The sequence below is a fragment of the Engystomops pustulosus genome, chromosome 1 (genome assembly GCF_040894005.1).
Source record: "Engystomops pustulosus chromosome 1, aEngPut4.maternal, whole genome shotgun sequence".
Classification (NCBI taxonomy): domain Eukaryota; kingdom Metazoa; phylum Chordata; class Amphibia; order Anura; family Leptodactylidae; genus Engystomops; species Engystomops pustulosus.
The window spans coordinates 264,568,283-264,581,553 of NC_092411.1; the positions used below are offsets into that span (position 1 = coordinate 264,568,283).

A 13,271-nucleotide genomic window follows, 5' to 3' on the forward strand; every position below is an offset into this window, starting at 1 on the left:
TAATAGCTGAGGATTCTGTACAGATACAACACAGGCAAGAGGGGCATCTGGGGGCATTGATTTGAAAGCTGACGCCGAAATATACAACTTGTAAATATACTGGGCCAAACTACACTAGACTTCAGGTTCATGTATAATAACTATTCAAAGGAACTGGTTGATTAATTTGGTAATTCTGTTACTCATCTTCTTTCTGTTGGGGGACATGTTCTATGTCGCAAATCTCAACCCAGAGAGCCTGAATTTGCTGCTTACTTTAATCTCTTTTTAGGAACATTATCCGAAATATGTTTGGCATAATTAACATAACATAAATTCGGTAACTCCTGCCAATGTTCTTTCTGTTTAGCAGTTACACGTATCTACACTTCCTTTGGAAAGTTTGTAAAATGAGCTTTTTAAAAACTTTAACCCCTTCATGTCTGCCGTACAGCTCTACATGTCCTAATTGGACATACTCTTTATGAATAGCACGTATGTAGGTGTCATGGCAGTAGGAAACGTCAAACCATATCTTCTGAAATGGGGCACTCAGGAGCACAGTTGTTTTATATCACTTTAAAAAGGAGAATCTCCCTTTTCATATTGCACAAGGACTGTGTTTCTGGATGCCGCAGAACCAAAATCACAGTCGGAAACATGTTTTTTTTATATACAGCTCCCAATACTGACTTTAATTTTAACATGGGATATCTCCAGTTCTGTGACGTCTAGAAACAGAAATTCTTCTCTTTAAAATTACACCAGAACTGTGTTTCTTGGCGCTATGGTTCAAAAATATAACCGTTTAAATGGAAGAAGAAGCTGACAATTTGCAGAAGTACATGCACACTCTGCATCTATAGCTAAACCTGGGGAAGGGTGATGGGTTGATGTTGTATTTTTAACAGTTTTTGATAAAGTTTTATTAAACTTTACTGGTATTTAAAAAAAAAATTGGCGAAAAAAAAATATTTTTGACATTCTTAGTTATGTGCTAATTCAGTACATAGAATGGGTAGTTAATTAAACTATGCTATCAAGTTAAAATCTCATACGTAGTAGTTATGATATGTAAAATAGTTCCAAATATAGCGTCATTTAAAGGAAATCTACCATCAAAATCCATCATGATAACCCAGAGGCACTGATAGATCCAGGCACCGTATTCTTAAAATTGTTATCTATGGCCTCCTTCTCTTTAAAATCAACTTTAATAATTATGCTAAGTATTCAGAAGGGCTCTGGGGTGTGATACCAGTGCCTATCTGTGCTGTAGCTTCACCGGCTGTTACACTGTTCAGGAGCATTTTCCTCTCCCTCTGTGTGAGATTACAGCAGGCACACACAGGGAGGGGAAGTGCTGAGGGTGAAGGAACGTAGGAGGCAGTGCTGAGGGAGCATGTGTTATTTGTTATCGGAGAAAACTTCTTCATCAACTTACTGTGACTCTTATCATGCTCCTTACTCCTCTCACAATCTTCTTTTCACTGAAATCTTTGCTGAATAACATCTTGCTAGAAAAATGTCAGAAGCCTACTAAGGTGTCAGACTATATAGAGGCTCGAGCAGAGGGGGAGGGGAGCAGAGAGTCACAGCAGCTAGATCTTCAAACAACTGAAAGAGTCTGCAGAAAATGAAGACACACACGTTGCTACAGATTTTTTTTACATTCTCTTTTTGCTGCCTCAATGTCCGCACATATCTTCTTCTGGTCATTTAGGGTCAGTGCAGTGATCTGATGTAGAATGCATTGTTCTCCAACATTACAGGAGTTCTGGTCAGCTGGAAAAGCTGAGATTCCCATAACAACTTGCAGAATAAAGTTCTCAACTCAAGAGCAGTGGTTGGATTCAGATTGCCAAATTTGGGACCCATGATCCAAGGTTCATAAGGACCTCCTGCTTGTGTAGGTGATTCAAAGTGGTGATGGGTTCAAATGGGGTCATTTATCTTATGCTGGCGCTTGTGCGCCGGAGTATGATAGCTCTGCTGCCCCTCCGGCGCAGAAATGTGGCGTAGAAATAAGTGCAGCCAGCACACTGGCCCTCTTCCCTGCTGGACGTTCCCCTTTCACGCTGGGAAGAGGAGGTGGAGGTGGCGCATAGGGGAAAATAATATTGAGCACTTTTGTGGCATAGAAGTCCTGATAATTACGCCCCAATGTTTAAAGGGAACCTACCACCACAAATCTACCTATAAAGGTAGATCGGGTGGTAGGTGGATCAATGGGACATGAGGATAGCCCTTTTAAGGGCTAATCCTCACGTCCCTGCACTTTTTTAGTAACTTTTATTAGACTGGCATGCAAATTTTGTTATGGGGCTACTGGGGTGTGGAGTAGCCGCATCTGAGGTTACATGGCGCGGCTACTCCACGCCCCGGTAGCCTCTCTTCTCCTCCTACTCACCATCTTCGTCCGACGATCCTGCCATCTGCGCATGCGCAGAACAACAGGCCCGCGCCTGTGCAGCCCCGGCTTCGGAGCAGTGACCGCGCAGGCATGGGCCTGCTGTTCTGCGCATGTGCAGACTGCAGGATCGTCGGATGAGGGCTGCTCGTAGCTGCGCGCCGAAGATGGTGAGTAGGAGGAGAAAAGAGGCTACCGGGGCGTGGAGTAGCTGCGCCGTGTAACCTCAGATGCGGCTACTCCACGCCCCAGTAGCCGCATAACAAAATTTGCATAAAAGTCTGATAAAAGTTACTAAAAAAGTGCGGGGACGTGAGGATTAGCCCTTAAAAGGGCTATCCTCACGTCCCATTGATCCACCTACCACCCGATCTACCTTTGTAGGTAGATTTGTGGTGGTAGGTGCCCTTTAATGCCATCTCACATGCTGAGACATATATTGAAGTATTTTTCGTTATATGTTGAAAGTGAACACAACTTTGCCTTGTGTATATATAGGTATTTTTTTATTTTATTTCCAAATTTCAACATCCAATGATGACAAACAGTATTTTTTATAAAATCCAATGATCATATGTTCTGGAATATCTTTCTGGTGTAAATATGATTTTTTATAAAATAGTAGCCATTTAGCCAAAACCCCTAATTTTTTGTACCTGGCCCAGCGTGTGCATATGAGCCTTATGACAATATTTTTGAGCATGGAATAACTCTATTTGGGAATTATATGGTATAATTAATGTACAGACAGTCCCCGGTTACATACAAGATAGAGTCCATAGGTTTGTTCTTCAGTTGAATTTATATGTGAGTCAAAACTGTATATTTTATAATTCCGGACAAAATTTTTTGCCCCAGTGACAATCGGAGTTTCAAAATTTTTTGCTGTAATGGGACCAAGGATTATCAATAAAGCTTCATTACAGACACCTTACAGCTGATCATTGCAGTCTGGGACTATAGTAACATGCAGAGAGCTTCACCAGAGGTCACAGTGGGCAGAGGGGTCCCTCTGTAACTAGGGGTCGTCTGTAAGTCAGGTGTATTAAGAAGGGGACTGCCTGTATTGCATCAGGCACCAATCCACCTGGCCAGTCATATATCATGTCAGAGTAGATTTTGAAATTCAGTGAGGATTAAAAAATGTTTATTTGTCCATTGTAACAAAAAGATGTGAATGAATATGGCAAACAAAAATTAAGGATTCCATCAGCATCAGGCAAAAAGTATGTAAAATCAGCAAAAATGTATTGAAGAAAAAACATAGTTAAAAGTGATCACAGGAAAGAAAAAGGTAACACGTTTTTTCCTTTTTCTTTCCTGTGATCACTTTTAACTATGTTTTTTTCTTCAATACATTTTTGCTGATTTTACATACTTTTTGCCTGATGCTGATGGAATCCTTCATTTTTGTTTGCCATTACCACTAGTCCCCGGGATTGGACCGGGTTATCCATCGTTGCGCGGCCTCCTACTTGGAGCTACAGACTGGATGAGCTGACACACTTTGTTTTTCTTTTGTTTTGCATGTGAATAAATATGTTCCTCTTGCGGATGAGCTACGTTCATAGGAAAATAGAAGGGGTTTAAAGGGAGTGGACCTTCCAAAGCCTTAAAATCTACTGCAGCATGTTGTAGAGAAATGGACTGTGATTTCCGACATACCTTTGTTATTTCTGTCAATTCTGCCATTTCTGAGAAATTACCTTTGAATCATTATGCTTATCGGTACTGCAGATGTCCTGGGTGCACCAAGTGTCACATTAGCATACTGATTAAATTGAGAATATCTCAGAAAATACATAGTGGAAAGAAATAAATGTTTGTACAAAATTGTAGTGAATTTTATGCTGCCAACCGATTTTAACACATGGTGGTAGACTCCCTTAAGACATTTATGAAAAAAGCATATGAATACATATAGGTTGAAATTCCATCTCCAAGATTCCCAATGTCGACAAACAGGAGAAAATGTGAAACAGTTTGACAAGCCAAGATGGCATATAGTGAAAGTGATGGCTGTAAATATGATGTCCGTGGTTACATTAAAGTTTATGAACAGTTGAAGGGGAGTAACTACAGTGGTAGCAGCTATAACAGCTGCTATGGGGTCCGTAGTGCCAGGGGGTCCCATCATCTGACCTGACACACTGTGGAGTGGAGGATGTGCACCTTTATATACATAATATGCTGCACATTGTACAGCATAATATGTACATAACATATATGTGTCCGCATGAGTGTATAAATGTTTGATTGTAACTGGTATGTGTGAGTATAGAAATATGTATATTTTCCAAGTGGCAATGGGGGCCCCATCTAGTAGACTGCTATGGGGCCCTGCCTCTCCTAGTTATGCCCCTGAACAGTTCTGTTTGTGTTCATTCTGAAACACCCATAGTGTGGGAAATGGAATGGAAATAGCCCTTTAGCTTTACAATAAGGGTAACATTTTGCAAAATAAATATGATTATTTTGTTTCAAATAAAATATTCAATAATACATTATCTTTATTTGTTTGCATTTAAGAAAAGTTAGTACAAGTTCTAAAAAAAAAAAAAAATCCAAGTGGCTATTTATATTTTTTCTTTTGTCCGTTGACAGACAACTAATAACTTCATCCTTTTATTAAATATCTGAACATGTTATTAAAAATGCCCTAAATGCCAGGTTCCCAGGCATCCTCTAATTTTAAGTTCCTCTGGGAGGAACCAGGAAGTAGAGTTCCACACAGGAAGTTACTATTCACCCAATCACTGGCCCCAACAGTTATAAACCAATGATCGCCTAAGTGGGAATTTCCTATGTCTCAAAATAACAAAGAGAGACTATTGGTCACCTGATGACTGCAAGCAGATCCAAGCCCTCCTTCCCTCTTGCCCAAAGACATAAGGGGTCATTTACTAAGGGCCCGATTCGCGTTTTCTCAACGTGTTACTCGAATATTTCCGATTTGCGCCGATTGTACCTGAATTGCCCCGGGATTTTGGCACACGCAATCGGATTGTGGTGCATCGGCACCGGCATGCATGCAACGGAAATCGGGGGGCGGGGCCGAACGAAAACCCGACGGATTCGGAAAAACTGCCGCATTTAAAAAAGGAAATTGTGTCGCGGAGCTTGCACTCACCATCATCCAGGATAGGATTGTGAACTTCAGTGCATTTCAGGGAACTTTAGCGCAGCAGCGCCACCTGGTGGACGTCGGAGGAACTGCCTTGATGAATCCAGCGCAGAGAACGCGCCGCTGGATCGCGAACAGACTGGGTAAGTAAATCTGCCCCATTATCTTTCTGCAAAACCATAATATGATGCGTCATGATGTTGATAGAACATAAGCTCGAGCCTCTTCAGGAGAACTGGAGCCATGTACTAAAAATAATCATCAGTCAAAGAATTCAGATAATCCGTATCTGCATATAAAAGAAACCCAGAGAACAAACTATCTGCCCAACTCGGATCGGAGAACAGACCATTTTGATCATTGTAGAATATCTCCAGCCAGACTTCATCTTCTGGCTTCAGGTAGAGGAGGGTAGAACCTGAGGCAACATCATGATTTCCTGTGTTGGCATCAAATGTCTTTATTTTATATTCTCCGTTATGTACCAGGCTGATGGCCAGGTGCTTGTCTGCAAGAGTGATGTCATAAGAGAAGTAATAAATTCCAGGAATGGCACAAATAAACTTCCCTGTGGATGGGTTGTAGTGTTCTCCTTCGTTAAAGAGAATTTTATTAAATAGAATTGGAAGTCTCTCCTGAGGGAAACTGGTGGTGATCCCAACCGAGAAAGCTGACCTGAGAACTATATCACCACACTTGCACACTCCTGCTTCTCCTGGATCTCCTCTTGTCCCTGAATCACCTTTAGGTCCCAATGGTCCATCAGGTCCAATTTCTCCCTTGTCTCCCGGGGTTCCAGTTGGTCCCTTTTTCCCAGTTTCTCCTTGATCTCCTTTTTCACCAATAGGTCCATGTGGACCCGTCTTCCCTCGTAAACCTTTAGGTGAAACATTAATAATGTTAATGTCATAAAAATGGTATAAGAACTCAAGAACACACACGGAAGTCCTATCTATGATCTGGTTGTCAACCTTCCAGATTACAAAATTGTTAAAATTAGATAAAATGTTCAGTGGAAATGGCAATGATGCAATAAATATTCAGGCCTCCTCATTATCGGAGGAAAAGAAGGTCGAGGGGAAGATCTAATAGAGTGAAACCGTATGGAATATATTTATCGGAGAAGAGGGTGAAAATGTGCTCACCGATTCACGGTATGGTATACAGGCACAACACTATTTAGTGCATTGGTATATTTCTTCCGGTGCCACCCCCAGGAGAGTGGTCATCTATGTTCAGTCGCCACACCAGACAAGATATGTGAATTGTGAAGAGAAGTATTTGAGCGTACTGAATGGCGCACTCAGATAGATGGATTAGGCATTTTTAAATTTTTATTGTTCTAAAAAGTTCCGGGGTGTACTACCCCTTTCTCAAGTGCTTCCATGCTCCCAAATGTTTTGGGACGTTAATGTGTAGCAAAGTTGGCACTGGAGATCTGTGTAATAAGATTATCTTTTTGGTGTTGTTAGGTGAAGCAGGACTGTAAAAACAAATGTATGTATACTCCAGGATTGCAGCTGGACTTGGAACACTCTGGTATAATGAGGTGTAAGATTTCTTCCATGAATACAATGCAGCCCCTGCCCCTGAGTAAGTGGTTATACAAAATTGAAGAGAGTCTAACCAAGCACATCTCCTCTCATCTTCCTGGTAATATCCCTACTCACTGGAAGGTTAGTGCAGTTAGTGGATTATGAGCAGCATTAGTCCTATGTATTACAATGTAGTTATATTACATATGAGATGATGGGTGTAGTAGTGTTCATTACCTGCCGTGCCTTTGTCACCCTTTTCACCTTTTCTACCGTCTCTCCCATCTCTTCCAGGAAGACCAATGCGTCCATGCGGCCCCACTAATCCGTTGGCCCCGGGGGATCCTGGGGGTCCTGGTGGTCCTGGGATACTGCAGACGTATCGTGTATTCTGGTGTTCTCCCTTAAGTCTATAGCTTGGCGACTGCCCACTGACACAGAGTGCAAAGCTTGTAACGTATAGCAAAGTAATCATCATCAACCCTGCAAGGAAAGAAGATCATGGATTATTACGGAAAGAGTTTTACATTGTATCAAAACAATGGTATAACATTGGAATCATGAAGTCAAAAGGTCTAAAACAAGGAATCAGGGATGAGATTTCCATGGCAGGGTGTTCTCAAGGTGCCAGTAACAGAGTATGAATTATACCTGTACTGTATATCACTGTGTGTGTATTGTTCCAGGACTGTGACTTTGCTCTTTTTTTTATTGTCCTTGTACTGTGAAATTACTGTGTATAATATCCCTTTACTTTGACATCACTGTGTGTATTATCACTGTACTGTGACATCACTGTGTGCATCATCCCTGTACTGTGACATCACTGTGTGTATTATCCCTGTACTGTGACATCACTGTGTGCATCATCCCTGTACTGTGACATCACTGTGTGTATTATCCCTGTACTGTGACATCACTGTGTGTATTATCCCTGTACTGTGACATCACTGTGTGTATTATCACTGTACTGTGACATCACTGTGTGCATCATCCCTGTACTGTTACATCACTGTGTATATTATCCCTGTACTGTGACATCACTGTGTGCATTATCACTGTACTGTGACATTACTGTGTGTATTATTCCTGTACTGTGACATCACTGTGTGTATTATCACTGTACTGTGACATTACTGTGTGTATTATCCCTGTACTGTGACATCACTGTGTGTATTATCACTGTACTGTGACATCACTGTGTGTATTATCCCTGTTTTGTGACATCACTGTGTGTATTATCACTGTACTGTGACATCACTGTGTGTATTATCCCTGTACTGTCACATCACTGTGTGTATCATCCCTGTACTGTAACATCACTGTGTGTATCATCCCTGTACTGTGACATCACTGTGCGTATTATCCCTGTACTGTGACATCACTGTGTATATTATCCCTGTACTGTGACATCACTGTGTGTATTATCACTGTACTGTGACATTACTGTGTGTATTATTCCTGTACTGTGACATCACTGTGTGTATTATCACTGTACTGTGACATTACTGTGTGTATTATCCCTGTACTGTGACATCACTGTGTGTATTATCACTGTACTGTGACATCACTGTGTGTATTATCCCTGTACTGTGACATCACTGTGTGTATTATCACTGTACTGTGACATCACTGTGTGTATCATCCCTGTACTGTGACATCACTGTGTGTATTATGTTTGTACTGTGACATCACTGTGTGTATTATCCCTGTACTGTGACATCACTGTGTGTATTATCCCTGTACTGTGACATCACTGTGTGTATTATCCATGTACTGTGACATCACTGTGTGTGTTATCCCTGTACTGTGACATCACTGTGTATTATCCCTGTACCGTGACATCACAGTGTATATTATTTCTGTAGTGTGACATTATTATGTGTATTATCTCTGCACTTTGACATCAATGTGCATGTTCAGGTTCGTAAGTCTGTGAAGGAGTAGGAATTGGGTGTTTGCACCTGACGGTGGCCATCCAGTTTATATGTGCTATAGGCAGGGTTGGCACCCTGATACCTGGGCAAGTGTCAGGGCCCAGAGCTGCTGGAGGGCCCACATAAGACTTTAAATGAGGAATCCATGGAGGTCAGGGGGCTTATATGAAATAACCATGAGGGGGCTATTTGGGATGATAAACAAGGGAATATTTTAGGGAACAGGAGACTGTACTGAATTTTGAATGCTACCATGTGAGTTCACTGCAAAGAGGCCCACTGAGGCTTTGTCACCATGGGGCCTACTGAAACCTTCCAGTCTACCTGATCAACCACAAGAAGAAGCTGAGATGGGGCTACTCTGCCATTGACCCTGGGCTCCTAGCATTTGGCCACAGTTTTAGTCTTCTAAGAAGAGATGGACGGCTTGATGCCAATTGGATGGAAACCATTGACACCCCCCTCATATTACTCATGGTTCATGTGTGTTACTGGAACAGAAATTGCGATATACAAATGACTCAAAAACTGATTGAACGAAAACAATCAACAGAACAAATAAACAGAATCTTGGAAAGAAAGGAAGTGACACGTCGTTAGAGAGTTGCCAAGACTCAATATGGAAGTCAAGCTGCAATGGAGACATCTCATGGAGATGTGAATGATCCTGCATTTTACATTAAAGGTGCAGAATGGTGGCTCATAGGTTAACAGTTTTTTATCGGCGCTGTGTCCAGAGAGTGAGGGTCTGCTGTGAACAGTTTCCTTATTTACTTAAGAAATTCAGGTACAAAGCAATACAAGCAAATCAAAGGGTTTACCTACCTTACAGAAAAAGGGGTCCACACTGAGGAAAGGTAAGAACTAGCTGTCCAAGGCTAAAACTGTGGCCAAATGCTAGGAGCCCAGGGTCAATGGCAGAGTAGCCCCATCTCAGCTTCTTCTTGTGGTTGCTCAGGTAGACTGGCAGTCGTCTCCTCCAAGCTCTATTCCCTAACTACAAGACACTAGGGACTGGGATTGTTCTATTCATATAGCCTCTATTATAGAATAAACCATGACAATTCATGACCCAGGCAATGGCTGACTCGGGGAAAATGGGAAAAAGGAAAGGACAATTTTTTTAGAGCCAAGAAGATAGCTGAGCCCCCTATTTCAACCCCTCACTATCTCCTCCCCCCAATTCAAAACCACCTATCTTCTAACACTAATGTTCCACCCCCCATTTACTACTCCTCCCATCATTTTCCTTTCCTCCCAGCCCTGCCTGTCATGGCCCACTGCAGTCGGCTACGTGCTAACATTCTCCTATAAACTTACATTGAGTCCCCATAATATTCTACAGCAAAAAGTTTCTAAAGTGATAAACAACTTCCCAGACAGCACCTGTCACTCTAAAGGTCAGGATGTCTGATTCTCTGGTAAAGTAGTCTGTTTTTCTCTCTTCAAAACAACTTCATCTATAGCCGTGCAAAATTACTAGCTTCTCTTTAGGTACAGATACATTCAGAAATATCTCTCAATGTTCATTAACCCTTCATTAATGCTTTAAAAGTAAGAAGTGCTGACTTTGTATAGGAAAAATATTCAAATGTCCACAAATTTCCAAGGTTCAATGCTCTGATCCAGGGCACTACATGCATGATTAACTGCTAAAGGTTTCATTAGAATGGCCTTTCAGCTGAGTTTTGCTATGGATATAATATTTCCCACACAATGAGATTATGCAATGTCTCCATGGGATTCTTGGGCGTATTCCAGCGATATAATTTACCATCTGTGTTACAAGTAATAGAAGAGCATGAGGATGTTGTACACAGCAAAGACCAGCGAGGCATCGCTATTGATCTCATCACTCTTTGAGCAGACATCAGAAAATTGCTCGAGGGGAACACCACTTCAACAGGAAGATCTGGTCACCAAATGGATGGCAACCAATGCCCCCCCCCTCATATTTCTCAAAGTTGATGTGCGTTACTGGAACAGAAATTGCGATATACAAATGACTCAAAAACTGAATGAACCAAAACAATCAACAGAACAAATAAACAGAATCTTGGAAAGAAAGGAAGTGAGACGTCGTTAGAGAGTTGCCAAGATTCAATATGGAAGTCAAGCTGCAATGGAGACGTCTCATGGAGATGTGAATGATCCTGCATTTTACATTAAAGGAGCAGCACGATGGCTCATAGGTTAACAGTTTTTATATGACCTGTGTCCAAGGGTTTCAACACAATCAAGGGAAACATCTCCATGGTTTTCACCATGTTTGCATGAGATTCCTTCGAGAAGCCTGTAATCCTACCACAGTATACTATGAGGTTGAGGTGGTTGGCATGGGGACAGTATAATAACCGGTTATTTTACAGTTTCCCACTGTTCCGGCTTCACCTCGGAATCTTGTGACAACCATGAAATACTAGGTGAGTATGCATCTAATGCTAATCACTGGATGAGGCAGGCCACTTTTCCAACCCACCGATCCTAGTGTTTCCTGTGGTAAGGGAGACGCACAGGAAGTGTAGTACCTACCATATAGTCTAACCCAGTGATCCCCTTATTTGTTCAAGGAACCAGTAGACTACATGTTCATTTCTAATTGGACCCAGAAGGGGGTTGCTATGGAAGTAAGGGACAGGAGCGACTACTCACTGAAGGATTGGTGGAGGTGCCTGGTTGAAGAACTTCTGTTCCTCCAACCTCTCAGCAAAAGGAGTGTCTGAGGAGCCAAAGCAACATGTTTAGGCACCTCTCCACCTTTAGTTACCTCCTGATCCTCCTTATGTGAACCAGAAAGACATAATTCCAGGCCTATGGTCTAGCATTACAAGTGGTAAAGAGGATTTGGCACCAGAAACCTCCCAAGTCTTTATACATGTTCCATTGATGTCTCTATACATGGGATTAGAGCCCCATCCTTCTGTTCCAGTAATGGAGGCGGAGAGCTGCAGTATACAGTCTGTATAGACCGTCTCCTCTGTGATGCTGGCGCTGATAACCCAGCCCACTCATGAATGAGAGATAAGTGTGACTCTCTGAAGAAGATTCCTGTGGGCAGCATGAGGATGTTTTCTCTTCATATAGGCCGGTCTCTTTTACCCTATACCTTCTTGAGGCAGTGATTAATGATGTAGCAGAGCTGTGCCATACACAACACGTGTCTGTCTCTCTCTCTCTCTGTCTCATAATTCCAGCAAAGCACTATGTAGAATTTCCTACAGCCCCCGCAGGGGAAAGTAAAGGACGCTGTATATGTTTGTAGTTGAATATTAGCAGATGGTCCCTGAATACTAGTTCCATAATGGCAGCTATTGGTAGCAGGATCACCTGTCAATCAGCTCAGGGAGCCAGAGCAATGCCGGAAAAAATAAATATTGTTCACTATTGGCACTATGTACTATGAGATAAATAAAATATTATTGTATAAAGTACTATGGTAACATGTATGCAGCACTCACTAACTGTGATTAGACTAACATCAGGTGAGTTACATATAACTTTACAAACTGATTTTTTTTATCATTGCAGTCATGGAAAGGAACCATTTAGGGATAAGGTCAATGCTTATTATAGTTCTTAATTAAGTATTCATTTTGGGAGAGTTAATTTGAATGGCAGGTTCCCTTTAATCATTGACCTTTGCTGATTTCCAGGGACCCCACTATATAGGAACATCATGGCGTCATCCTTTATAGGAGATTGTTGTTCCTCCAGATGTGAAATTGATGCCAAGCGGTTAAAAAAAACTAATTTGACTGATGACAAAAGTTGTCATCTAACATATCATTGTGCCGGTCACTGTCCCAGTAACGGCAATAGATGGAAATAACGTTCCTTCCTTACAATTTTCTATTCCTCAACCTTTGATGGTATTGTGGATCTGAGCTGTCTAGAAAGATAGAAGTTTTTCCATTAGTTTTTTCAATTTTCCTTAAAAATCAATGTACGGAAGAATGTGATTTTAATAATTACCTCCTATTGCATCCACTATTCATTTGACCTGAATTTTACAAAAACCGATGCGAGGATAGACTTGAGAATAGAAGTCATACATACAATATCTAACTGTCCAGCAACATATACAACTAATTGTTACTTTATTAATAAAATATAATAGGATTTAGAACATTTCATTTACTTACAGATGCTTGTTTTAGTACAGTCAGGACAACATGAAGTGCAGCTATATCTGTAGTTACATTCTAATTGCAGCCACCATTATGTAGACCTAACTGTGAAATAGCTCCCCCTAATGGTGGCTGCCATCAACTATACTTTTATAATTA

General features: G+C 41.4%; 1 protein-coding gene across 2 annotated transcripts in view; it reads right to left on the reverse strand.

Annotated features, from left to right (window-relative positions):
- Nucleotides 1-3,812: 3,812 nt before the first annotated feature.
- C1QTNF7 (C1q and TNF related 7) overlaps nt 3,813-13,271 on the reverse strand; it is a 39,631-nt gene continuing 30,172 nt past the window's right edge. For both annotated transcript variants that reach the window (XM_072132609.1, XM_072132607.1), the window contains exons 2-3: nt 7,286-7,531; nt 3,813-6,390 (exon numbers count right to left, since the gene is read on the reverse strand). In XM_072132609.1, the coding sequence (XP_071988710.1) occupies nt 5,762-6,390; nt 7,286-7,526 (870 nt within the window). In that variant the 5' untranslated portion in view covers nt 7,527-7,531 and the 3' untranslated portion in view covers nt 3,813-5,761. The remainder of the gene's footprint in view (nt 6,391-7,285; nt 7,532-13,271) is intronic.